Source organism: Scyliorhinus torazame, chromosome 6, assembly GCF_047496885.1.
Source record: "Scyliorhinus torazame isolate Kashiwa2021f chromosome 6, sScyTor2.1, whole genome shotgun sequence".
Taxonomy (NCBI): Eukaryota; Metazoa; Chordata; class Chondrichthyes; order Carcharhiniformes; family Scyliorhinidae; genus Scyliorhinus; species Scyliorhinus torazame.
Window position 1 is genome coordinate 145,192,636 of NC_092712.1, and position 13,788 is coordinate 145,206,423.

General features: G+C 46.8%; 1 protein-coding gene across 6 annotated transcripts in view; it reads right to left on the reverse strand.

Annotated features, from left to right (window-relative positions):
• Window positions 1-13,788, reverse strand: part of ikzf1 (IKAROS family zinc finger 1 (Ikaros)) — a 127,968-nt gene that overhangs the window by 19,454 nt on the left and 94,726 nt on the right. For all 6 annotated transcript variants that reach the window (XM_072508866.1, XM_072508864.1, XM_072508865.1 and 3 more), the window contains one exon: window positions 2,371-2,496. In XM_072508866.1, the coding sequence (XP_072364967.1) occupies window positions 2,371-2,496 (126 nt within the window). The remainder of the gene's footprint in view (window positions 1-2,370; window positions 2,497-13,788) is intronic.

Here is a 13,788-nt window from a genome sequence, read left to right on the forward strand (position 1 = left end):
CTACCAAAATGCAAATTCTCACACTTCTCTGTATTAAATACCATCTGCCACGTGTATGCCTATTCTGTTGCCTATGTCCTGTTGTAGTATATTGGTATCATCTTCACTGTCAGCCACACCTTCAAATTTGATACCCATCAGCATATTTTGAAATTTTACGCTGAATTCCAATATTTAACTTTTTTTTGTACATTTATCAAAAAAAGTTGTCCTCGCACTGAACTTTGGCAAACATCACTGTGTTCTATACTCCTGTTGGGAAAACAACCATTTACCGCAACCTGCTGCTTTCTGTCCTTAATACAATTCTTTTACTCAAGCTGACACTAATCCTCTTATTCTATGAACATCGATTTTGTTTTTTTGTTTAACCAGCCTTTTATGTGGTACTTTGCCAAAAGCTTTCTTGAAATCCAAAAAGCAAACCAAACACTAGGCTATATTTCTAGAAATACAGAATTACAAAGTAGGAAAATTGTGCTAAACCTGTATCGGTTATAATACACTTAAGAGTACTGTGTGCAGTTCTGGTCGCTATATTATTTAAAAAACATAATGGCACTGTCGAGCGTGCAGAGAAGATTTACTAGGATTAAATCAGAAATGTGTGCTTATACATATCAGGCAGAATTGACAGGCTGGGTCTCTTCCCCCTTGGGGGGGACCAAAAAGAGTTCTTTAAAATTCTGAAAGATTTTCAGAGAGTGGCTGCAGAGAGAATGTTTTCTCTTGTAGGGAAGGGCATAACTGGAGCCCATTAATATAAGATAGTCCCCAAAAATCCAATCAGAAGAAACCTTTTTGCCGAAAAAGTATTCAAAATGTGGAACTGAAGCAAACAGTACAGATGCATTTTAGGACAAACTAGACAAGCATTTGAGGGAGAGGGGAATAGATGGTTACGATGGAAGATTTAGACGAGAGCTTTGAGTGGAGCATAAACACCAGTACAGACTGGAATAGCCTGTTTCTCTGTGTATATTCTGATGTATATAAGAAATGGTCACTTTATAGTTTGCATTTTGCAGTAATATTAAAACCCACATCGATGCTACGACAATGAAAGCACCTATATGTCCTCAGAAACTAAGGAAATTCGGCATGTCCACATTGACTCTTACCAATTTTTAAAGATGCACCTTAGAAAGCAACCTATGTGGCTGCATTGCAGCCTGGTATGGCAACTGCTCGGCCCAAGACCGTAAGAATCTACAGAGAGTCGTGAACACAGCCCAGCCCATCACGCAAACCCGCCTCCCATCCACTAACTCTGTCTACACCTCCTGCAGCCTTGGGAAAGTGGGCAGCATCATAAAAGATCCCTCCCACCCAGGTTATTCTCTCTTCCAAACTCTTCCATCCGGCAGGAGATACAAAAATCTGAGAACACGCACTAACAGATTCAAAAACATCTTCTTCCCCGCTGTTACCAGACTCCTAAACAACCCTCGTATGGACTGAACTGATCTCTTCACACATCTTCTCTACTGAGTAGTACTGCACTCCATATGCTTCACCCAATGCCTGTGTCTATGTATTTCCATTGTGTATTTATGAATGTCCTATTCTTTTTTTCATGTATGGAATGATCTGTCTGGACTGTACGCAGAACAATACTTTTTATTGTAACTCGGTATACATGACAATAAGTCAAATCCAATCCAATCCAAAATGCTGACAGACAGTATGTCTGCTAGAGCAGAGGTTAAAACTGAGGTCATCAGTGATTTTTACAGGGGGAGTGTTTTGCTAATAAACATTAATAACCATTTTTCCTGTTTGCAGATAGAGAGCTAATGTAATGTTGTAACAGTTTGAGCCAGGCTAAACAAATCAAGACATATCTTGTAACAAGAGACAAACGAATGCTGTGTGCTTTGAGTGCAGCTGGTGTAACTAATGGCAAGAGCCAGGTCTGTCTGGACATGGTACTTGCTTCCAGGGCTCTAAGTTGAGCAGGAGGTTTTCAGCTCGGTCCTAAAAGAAGGTTTCTCTTTCCAAGGACTCTGCATCAAGATAAGCAAGTAAAACCTGGTTGTTAACTTTATACATAAGTGGTATTTGAAATATATTGGTTGCTTAATTGGGATGTAGAGGCAGGTTTCAGGAAGCAAGTTAAGATGTTGAGCCTGTTAACTGTAAAGCTATTTCTTTGTTGCTAATGTGCTTAATTATGTGTTCAAATTGAAGCTTGTATTAATATAAAAGCTATTTACTGGTCAGTGTTATCACTCCTGTGGTGCAGGAATATTTGCTCACAGTTTTACCAAATGCACATAGTTGGGTTCTAACTCCAAAATTGGGGTACTGGTCTGAACTCATAACAATATCCGATATAATCCTATGTAATAATGAAATAGTATTTTTTACCTGAATAAATACCACTATGCAGTCCCATGGTTTGCAAGTAATTGTGGCAACGCTCTTTGTGTTCTTCAAGTGAGCTGCGTTGCTTGTAGCTTCTCCCACAAAAGCTACATTTGTGAGGTTTTCCAACTATATATAAAAAGGAAGAGGTCTTAAAAGAATATAGAATGGGCTTCATATTTTATAATTTGTTACCAATATTTGTGTTTTATGAGAATGTGCATTTCTGTCTGCCTTGTGCAATATTTAAACCATCAGACAGAAAACTGAATTCAAACTCTGTATCAGACAGTATTAGCAATCCATCCATTAATCCTGCGGGCTGCCTCATGAAATAGTTCATATCATAAACACCAAGGGCTAGATTCTCCGCTTCCCGACTCCGAAATCGTATTTGGTGACGGGGCGGAGAATCCGTTTTCGCACACAAAATTGGGAGCGGCGGCGGTTCTTCGATTCTTCGCCCCGAGAATTGGCACACTCGTGGAATACGCCGCGCCAAGTATCCACTGCGTCAGGCAATTGCCTGAGGCCCGCCGCGCGATGCTCCGTTGCCCACCAACCAAATTCCCAACAGCGTTGTTCTAACATGATCCCACCGTCCGTGATCCCCGCGTGGTGGCTGCGGACTCATTCCAGGGCCGCCAGTCGGGAAGGGCCGGTTGGCGGGCCTTCATTCTGGGCTTGGGGCAATATGTGCGGGCAGTCCGGGGCGGGCGAGCGGCCGATGCAGGGCACTATTTTGCCAGTCCAAATCCACGGGCTGAGTCCGCCATGGAGCATGAAGCTGCGACGGGAAGCCGCCACCGTGCACAGGCGCGGTCTCTGACCTGGACATGCAGGGGGCCATATCGGCAGCTTGAGCTGCGAGCTCGACAATGGCTGCCTGCTAGCCCCCTGCAAAACAGGGAATCTGGCCTTTTGACGCCAGCTTTCCTGGTGTAAAAGACCACAGTTTTCCCGATAACGTGGGAACATAGTCCCAAAAACAGAGAATCCAGACCCGAATTCATGAACTACCAAACAGTTATCATCAAAAATGTAAAATATTGCAGGTGCAGGAAATTTGAAATAAAAATGGGGAATGCTGAAAATACACAGTTTGCCAGAACAGAACTGAAATAAGTTGGAGTCTAACAGATTTTAACCAAGTATTGAGGCAGAGAAAGGTGGGGTATAAGTATAAAAGATAAGGCCTGTGATAGGTGGAAGGCAGTAAAAATTACATAACAAAAGGGATGATGGTGCAATGTGTCCATCATCATCTTTTGCCTTGTGCCATTTTCATGAATTGGATCAAGTTCATTGAGACAACAAGAAAACTGTTCCTGGTCCCCGCTACAAAACCTATTTCCTATAGCCAATAACTTTATCTCTCTCCTTGGCAACTATCAGAGGCTGAACGACACTATCCCAACCCTGGTGCCATCCTTGACCCCAAGAGTAGCTTTTGATCACATATCCCACCATTATTAAGACTGCTTATTTCCACTTGTATATTTCCCAACTCTCAGCTTGTCTGCTGCAGAAGACACACATGCATGCCGTTTTCTTTCTAGTGTTATGGGCCAGAGTATAGAGAGCCCCAAAGTGTATCATGGGGTTCACCTGACCCACAACTTTGAATAGATTGTGGTTATGGGGAACACACGGGGTTACTCTGCAGGCGTGATGCAACAGAAATCTACCATACTTTTTAATTAAAACACTGTTTATTTATGAAACCAGTTAACACTTTATAAACCCACGGTAAACATCTTAACAACGATCAACACCAATAAATCCCCCAAAGAATACAGTACTCTCTAAGTAACTCTTAATCTTTTCTTGCAACATCCATAAGATAAAAAAACCCTCTTTACAGAAAGACATCGGGCGCGATTCTCCACTCCGACGCCGGTTGGGAGAATCGCCTGGGCCGCCAAAATTTCCGGGTCGCCGGTCCGACGCCCTCCCACAATTCTCCCAAGCGGCGGGAACGGCCTGGTTGAGTTTCGCTGGCCGCAGGCCGGAGAATCGCCGGAGATACCCAAAATGGCGATTCTCCGGCACCCCCGCGATTCTGAGGCCCGGATGGGCCGAGTGGCCAGGCTAAAACGGCGGGTGCCCCCCAGCGCCGTCCACACCTGGTCGCTACAGTCGTGGGCGGTGCGTGAACGCTGGGGGGGCGAGGGGGGATCCTGCACCGGGGGGTACCTTAAATGTGGGGTGGCCCGCGATCGGTGCCCACCGATCGTCGGGCCGTCCTCTCTGAAGGAGGACCTCCTTCCTTCCGCCGCCCCGCAAGATCCGTCCCCCATCTTCTTGCGGGGCTGATTTGGACACGACAGCAACCACGCATGCGCGGGTTGGCGCCGGCCAACCCGCGCATGCGCGGATGACGTCCGTTATGCGGCGCTGGCCGCGTCATCTATGCGGCGCCGCTTTTACACGGGCGACAAGGCCTGGCGCGGGTAGATGACGCCGCCCCGATACTGGCCCATTGTCAGGGCCTGAATCGGTCGGGACCGGGGCTGTTCCGCGCCGTCGTGAACCTTGACGGCGTTCACGACGGCGCGGCCACTTCGGCGTGGGGGTGGAGAATCCCGCCCATCAGGTTTAACTTCACTACTGAGAACAGTTACCACTTTGAAATCATCAAATGAACATTCATAAGCTTGCAGAGATTCATACACATCTTGCGGTGATTGCAGCTTTTTCCAAATTTAAAACAAAACTAAACACACCCTGTAGCAAACAGCCTAAAGCAAAGTAAAAGCAGACAGACATACCCAGCTCCACACACACTCTGACATCACTGATAAACACCCATTTCTTAAAGGTACATCCACTACAGATATTTTTATAAACACCCATTTCTTAAAGGTACTCTCAGATGACACTAGTCGTGTGTCATGATATGCAGACACAGACATAATGATATACAGACAAGCAGCTAATGGACACAGAGAACAGGACATGACCAATAAGCAGGCAAGACACTCAGGGGTGGGATCTGACTATAAAAGACACGAGGCACTCACACTCCACCTCTTTCCACTGATGAACATCTAGAGAGTCAGTCAGGGTGTTGTTACAATCTCACACCTCCACCTGGCTAAGAGCTAGTCTGGTTCAGTCAGACAGAGTAACCACACTTAAGTTAGCAAGTCGAACTCACAGAGAACTGTGCTAACTGTGCTATTAGTTCAATAAACCTGACTGAACTAACTTCAAGGTCTGGAGTATCTTTCTGATCTAAACTGCATCCAGTTGCAGCCAGTGTTAGACCACTGTACGTAACACGACATGATACCAGGAGACTACTAATTTAAGGTTGGTTACCTCAGTCTGTTCCCTGACGACCAGCAAATGTATCCCGGCACCATGGAGAAGATTCAGGCTCCTCACCAGCTCAGGACTTCTGGCAATCTCAGTGTCAACTGGCGGACATTCAAGCAAACATTTCTGCTGTGCATCGCAGCCTTAGACCTCGAGGGTGCATCTGATGCAAGAAAGGTCGCGCTTCTCCTCTCAACAGCGGGTGATCAAGCCATCAAACGCTTCAACTCGTTTAACTTCGCCGAAGGCCAGGACAAGACAAAGTTTCAGACCATCCTGGACAAGTTCGATAGTCACTGTGAAGTGGACACCAATGAAATCTTCGAGCGCCACATAATCAAACAACATCTTCAAGATAAAGATAAATCTTTCAATGCGTTCTTAACTAGCCTCCGCCTGCTAGCGCTGTCCTATTGCTGACTCCATGATCAGAGAACAAATCGTGTTTGGAGTTCACTCTTATCCTCTGAGAGTGCAGCTCTTAAAAATCAAGCATATGACCCTGCCAGTCATGAGTGAAACATGTACAGTGCATGAGCACGCAAAAAATCGGTATTCCCAATACAAATCGACTGAAAATGAGAAACTTGCCTCCCACGAGGCAGTGAGTGTGCAGGCCATCTCCCGGATGCAGTGCCTCAGCATTGAAGACAGCGGCCATCTCGCACACTTTTCCCGGAGTCCCACGCATGCGCGATGCGAACGGGATAACGAAGCAGCCGACACCCACACTGCGCAGGTGCAGAAGTCTGCCGACCGCACTGTGTATGTGCGGCGACGTACACCACGTCACAACGCCATGACGTGCCCGAGGTGTGGCAACGCCCACTTAAAGGTACACTGCCCTGCAAGAGGCAGGCGATGTTTAAACTGCAGGAAGCGTAAACACTATGCAGCCTTGTGCAGGTCTGCACCATCAGTCAGAGGCCAGCGCTCCCAATTCCGATGACGGCACGTCCAGAATGTGCAACGATGATTACAGGATTCTGATTCTGGCAGTATAACGGATCCAGAGGACGAGTGCCTGGAGTCCGCCTACCGAGTGGGCATCATTACCACACATGCACATGCCACACCTAACTCATCGCGCATTCAGTCCATCCTCGCTGTGGATTCTGCGGACGAATAGCATGCGGTGATGCAGGTCAACCGCTGCTCCATCCAGTTCAAGCTGGACATAGGTGGTTTTGCCAACCTCCTCTCACAGGCAGACTTCAAACGCATCAAGAAGCCCCCCAAGGTCCATCCAGCAGCCTGCCAGCTCCTGGATTATAACGGTAATGTCATCACGGCACTGGGATCCTGCCATCTACTAGTCTCCAACCGGAGTATCCATGCAAGGCTAAGGTTTGAAATTGTCAAGCCGGACAGGGCATCCCCACTGAGTGCGCATGCCTGCAAAAAGCTAAACAACATCCTCTAACGTGGATCTTCAAGCTGGCATTGACGACATCCTCGCTCAGTATCCAGATGTGTTTGACGGGATGGGCACTTTGCCATATCGGTACAAGATCCTACTGCGACCTGATGCCAAGCCTGTGGTCCAAGCACCACGCCGGGTCTCGGCTCCGCTGAAGGAGCGCCTGAAGGAACAGCTCAAGGAGCTCCAGCAGCAGGGGATCATTTCCAGGGTAACCGAACCGACTGACTGGGTCAGCTCGATGGTGGTGGTTAAAAAACCTTCTGGAGACCTGCGCATCTGCATTGATCCGAAGGATGTCAACCAGAATACAATGCGTGAACACTACCCCATCGCGAAGTGGGAGGAACTCACCAGCTAGATGGCACAAGCACGTTTTTTCACGAAGTTCGATGTGTCATATGGATTCTGGCAAATCCAGCTGGATGAGTCCAGCAGAAGGCTCTGCACCTTCAACACACCGTTTGGCTGGTACTGCTGTAACCGTATGCCGTTCGGCATCGTCTCGGCATCGGAGTTATTTAACCGCATCATGGAGCAGATGATGGAGGGCATCGAAGGGGTTCGTGTGTACGTGGACGACGTCATCATATGGTCCACGACCCCTGAGGAGCATGTTTCCCGTCTCCAGCAGGTATTCCGCCGTGTCCACGCCAATGGCCTGAAGCTGAACAGGGCCAAATGTTGCTTTGGCATGTCGACACTCAAGTTCCTAGGAGACCAGATCTCTCAGCAGGGCGTGTGCCCCGACACAGAGAAGGTCAAGGCCATCGCAGCCATGAAGGTCCCAGAAGACAAGAAGGCGGTATTGCGCTTCATGGGCTTGGTCAATTTTCTGGGCAAGTTCATCACAAACATGGCCTCACACACCACGGCCCTACGAAACCTAGTGAAGAAGTTCACTGCCTTCGAGTGGAAGGCGGCCCATCAGGCAGAGTGGTTGGAGCTGAAAGCCAAGCTCACCACTGCACCCGTCTTGGCATTTTTCTACCCAGACAGGGAAACGAAAATCTCGACAGATGCGAGCTAGGATGGCATCGGTGCGGTCCTGCTGCAATGCGATGACACATCATCCTGGGCACCGGCTGCCTACGCATCAAGGGCAATGACGCCCACCGAATAAAGGTATGTACAAATCGAGATGGAATGCCTGTGCCTTCTCACTGGCATTCTCAAGTTTCACGACTATGTCTACGGCCTGCCGACATTCACAGTCGAGACGGATCACAGGCCCCTGGTCCACATTATCCACAAGGATCTTAATGACATGACGCCTCGGTTGCAGCGCATCCTCCTCAAACTCAGAAGGTATGACTTTGACTTGGTCTACACACCTGGCAAGGAGCTCATCATTGCCGACACACTGACCTCCTCCATCACCGTGCCTAGTGAACCACTGAACGTCATCCGGCAAATTGAGTCACAGGTTGAGTCACAGGTGCAGCTGTGTGCTAGCTCCCTCACGGCATCTGATGAGAAGGTGTCGTATCCATGAGGAGTCAGCCAAAAAAACCCTCTTGCAGCGTGTTATGCAACATCTATCCAATGGCTGGCAAAAAGGGCAGTGCCCTCAATTTTTCAATGGAAAGGACTACCTGACGATGGTTGATGGTATCCTCCTCAAACTGGACCAGATTGTAATTCCACACAGTCTCCAGAGCTTGGTGCTCCGTCAAATCCATGAGGGCCACCTGGGTGTGCAGACGCAGAGCCAGGCAGGCTGTCTACTGGCCCGGGATCAGCCAGGTCATCGCGAACATGGTCGTTAACTGTGCGACCTGTCAACGCTTCCAGCCAGCGCAGAGTAAGGAGACACTTCAGCAGCATGAAATCGAAACCACTCCGTGGTCCAAGGTTGGCATCGACCTCTTTCATGCAATGGTCATGATTACGTGTTAATCATTGATTACTTTTCCAATTACCCTGAAGTCGTGAAGCTCTCAGACCTCACATCTCGGACCCTCATCAAGGCCGGTAAGGAGACGTTCTCCAGCCATGGTATCCCACTCACTGTCATGAGTGACAATGGCCCGTGCTTCAGCAGCCATGAATGGTCTCTGTTTGCCCAGTCATATCAGCTCAAACACGTCACTTCCAGCCCACACTATCCGCAGTCAAAAGGAAAAGTTGAGAAAGGGGTGCCCATAGTGAATCAGCTCATCTGCAAGGCCGCGGATTCTGCGTCTGACATTCACCTTGCACTGCTTGCGTACAGGGCGACCCCACTGTCCACTAGCATGTCGCCGGCTCAACTCCTGATGACCAGGGACCTGCGGACGACACTTCCAGCCATACACGTGCCCAACCTGGATCACCTCCCGGTGCTGCAGAAGGTGCACCTCCTGCAGCAACTCCGAGACCGGCAAAAACAGGGCTATGATGCTCATGCCACTGATTTGCCCGTGTTATCCCCGTCAGACACTGTTTGGGTCAAGATCCCTGATGAAGGCTGGTCAGCTCCAGCTGTCGTTGTTCGACAGGCTGCCCCCCGCTCGTATGTTTTGCGTCTGGCTGATGGTTCTGTTCTGCGACGAAACAGATGGGCACTGCGCAAAGTTGTCTGCCCGCAACCACATTCTTCTCCGTTTCCTTCTGTTGCTTTGCCACCTCCTGATACCTTGACTCACGAGACCACCAGTCAGGCTACAATCCCGCCCATCAAGGCGTTGTCGTCCCCACCACCACCTCTCCGGCGGTCAACCAGGATCAGACGCAAGCCACAGAGACTGGACTTATGAACATTTGTTCTGTTTTCTATGTTCTGTGTCAACCAAACATAAAAAAAAGGGAGATGTCATGATATGCAGACACACACATAATGATATACAGACAAGCAGCTAATGGACACAGAGAACAGGACATGACCAATAAGCAGGCAGGACACTCAGGGGTGGGATCTGACTATAAAAGACACGAGGCAGTCACACTCTGTCTCTTTCCATTGATGAGACATCGAGAGAGTCAGTCAAGCATGTTGTTACAATCTCACACCTGCACCACGTGGTTAAGAGCTAGTCTGGTTCAGTCAGAGTAACCACACTTAAGTTAGCAGAGTGTCGAACTCACAGAGAACTGTGCTATTAGTTCAATAAACCTGATTGAACTAACTTCAAGGTCTGGAGTATCTTTCTGATCTAAACTGCATCCAGTTGCAGCCAGTGTTAGACCAGTGTACCTAACACGATATCCTGTTCACCGAAAACATCTGTGCTCACTGACCTCAACCAGCGCCTTGTTAAGCAAAACCTTGAGGATTAAATTCACAAATTCTTGCTTTCAAATTCTTGCATTACTTCTCCCCTCCTTATCTCCCGACATCCTCCAGCCCCACAATCATCTGAGATATCTGTGCTTCTCCAATTCTGGCCTTCTCAGTATCTCTGATTTTAAGTGCCTTCAGTTGCGACCCAAAGGTCTGGAACTTGGTTCCCCCACCCCCCTCCCCATACACTCTTTTCCTCTCTTTTCTCTTGTATGACATTACTTCAAATCTACCTCTTTGACCAATCTTTTGACCATCTGAATGTAGCTTGGTGTCAAATTTGCTTTATAACCATCCTGCAAAGCACCTTGGGATGTTTTATTATGTTAAAGGTGCGACATAAATGCAAGTTGTTGCTGTTGAAAGTAACAAAAATTAAAGCATATAAATGAGTGAGCGTAAGTCTAAAGTGATTGCTAAAACAGTAAAAACGTATAAAAGTTAGATTTGGAAATTGGGAAAATTTGGGACAAATGAGAAAAATGGACAAACCAAAAGAAAAGTTTTAAAAGCCTGAATTTTGATTTAAATGTTTCAAAGCATTTAAATTGGTAGTATAAAATTAATGCAGCAGTATTAAAGTTATTCCTGACCATTCAGAATTATTAATGCAATGTTACAATTTGTTAATACAATCTTTGTATGTGTTAGCTACATTAAGAAATCACCCAAAAACTGAGCAGACCAGGGAGCCTGAAATTCAATAATATCAATAATGAACACTGTACAGATCACACAGCCAGCAGCCTGCAGTGCATGTACCCAAGGGGAGTCTCCATAAATCTGCATAGCGCCACTTTCGTCTCCACGGATTTCTACATTTCTTAATTAATCTGTGTTTTCACAAGAATGAAACTCAATTTGTTGGAATTTCGCCGCTGATGGCTAAAGAGGGACAGAGATTGAAGAATACCACAGAGGCTGTGAAATCTTATTAATAATACTTCCTATTTAAGAGGAATCTGAATGAAAACCACATATCAGTCTTAATTGAAACCTACAACATTGACATAGTTTATTAATCGGTTCTTCAAATCCTTTGATAATTTGATATCAATATTCAAGCTCTAATTCACCAACTATAATGTAAACTGGATGTCTACTAGTGAGGTGACTAGCTGTTTACTTATAGTACTGTTCAGTGGATTAATGTAAAGCCCAATGCATACATACTTAAATGTGTACACAGAACACGGATTACTAGCACTGACTGCCAATGACATTTTCAGTGAATGAAGAGTTGACAGGACACTGTCACATATGTCTTGAGGCAGTGTAAAATGGTCCAAGTGCACAACTCAGGCGCTACATTACTTCTTTAGAAAGGGGAAAAAACATTTCAATAGAATTATTAATATCCGGTGAATATATTTTGAAGTTGTTATTGTTGTTACATCGGGAAGTGCAACAATTGATTTGAATACAAGAAGATTCCATAAGGAACAAACAAGTAGAATGACTAGTTGATGGACTAAAAATTATTTTCCTCCAGCTCTTGGGTGTGGAAGACTATATTTATGATCTTCCTGCTCCTCGTCCCACTGAGGCAGGCATCACACAACACCACCAAGCGTCTAAGAAAAAAACACTCTATATTACCCACTACCTCAATACCACTGCCCATCGTGAAAATGTACACTTAATAAGCTAAGAAAAAAGCAAATTAATGCAGATGATAGAATCTGAAACAAAACAGAATATGCTGGACAATCTCAGCAGGTCTGACAGCATCTGTGGAGAGAGAACTGAGCTAATGTTTCGAGTCTGGATGACTTTGATAAAGAGCAGTATACTGCTGCATTAATTTTATACTACCAATTTAAATGCTTTAAAACGTTTAAATCAAAATTCAGGCTTTTACAACTGATCTAATTGAATGGTGACAGAAATTTAGAGAGGACCAAGAGAAAACTTACTACATAAATAACAACCACAATTAATGAATACCTGATAAGCCTCGGACTTACTGTTGGTGGTATTTGTGGACATCTATTTCGATAACATGTGTCTATCTGCTATTTTAATGAAATGCAAGCCCTGCTGTTAAGGTAATGGGCAAAAGAGGAATGTGAGGTGTGAACATGCTAACCATTTCTCTGCTAACATTTGCAACATTAGTTTCTGGATATTTATTCTATGAATCTGTTATTTGGTGAGTGTCATAATATACACCAGTATATCATGGTGCAGACACACATTGATGGACACACAGTGGGACCAATCAACATACACAACACCGCACGCAGCCAATCACCAGTGAGAGCACACGCACTATAAAGACAGGGGACATCAGAGTTCCCGCTCATTCGAGTAGCAGCTAGCTAGGAGCACAGAGCTCACAGCCTGCAACACAGACATTCACCATGTGCTGAGTGTATCAACTGGTTCGGACAAGGCAAAGGTCTTTAGTTAAAGCTCGTATTGTATTTACCCACAGTTCAAGTATGTTTAAATAGTTAACCTTTTAATAAAATAGTGTTGCACTACTTCAAGTGTTGGTGACCTGTATGTGATCCAGAACACCCAACACATCATAATACCAGGTGTGGTGGGACACTAGCACTTCTTAGACCTACCTGCAAGTGATCTGCCTCTTCCGCCAGCATTCCGTCATCCTGCAACATGGACAACATCAGCCCCCCCGCCGCCGCTCCGCATCACCGGCAACCTCGGAGCCAACTGGGAAGATTTTCAAACAGTGCTTCCAGCTCTTCCTCGAAGCCACGGACAGGGAGGGCGCCTCGGACACCAGAAAGATTGCTCTTCTCCTCTCGACAGCCGGGGACCATGCCATCCACATTTTCAACTCTCCCACCTTTGCAGATGACGAAAACAAGACGAAGTTCAAGACGGTTCTTCTCAAGTTTGACACTCACTGCAGCATAGAGGTGAATGAAAGTTTTGAGCGATGCGTGTTCCAGCAGCGTTTGCAGGGTAAGGACGAACCTTTCCAATCCTTTCTAACGCACCTCCGCATCCTTGCGCAATCTTGCAGCTACGGGCCCACCTCCGACTCCATGATACGCGACCAGATCGTTTTTGGTGTTCAGTCGGACCCCCTACGACAGCAGCTCCTCAAAGTAAAGCAACTCACCCTAGCGAACGCCATCGAGACCTGTGTCTTAAATGAAAATGCCACCACTCGGTACTCACATATACAAGCGGCTGAAACGGCGCGGCAAGGTCCCCACGAGGCGGAACGGGTCCAAGTCATTGAACACCTGAAGGGCCTCAGCCTGGATGAGGGTGGCCATTTTGCGCGCTTTTCAGGGACTCCCGCGCTTGTTCGCACCAAACGAGGGGACGGCGACACTGAGGAACGTAATGCGAAGGCGCGCACCACGCATGACCGCACCGCGCATGCGCGGTGGTGCAGCGAACGTGATGTCACGACGTGCGGCAACTGTGGCTCCGCCCA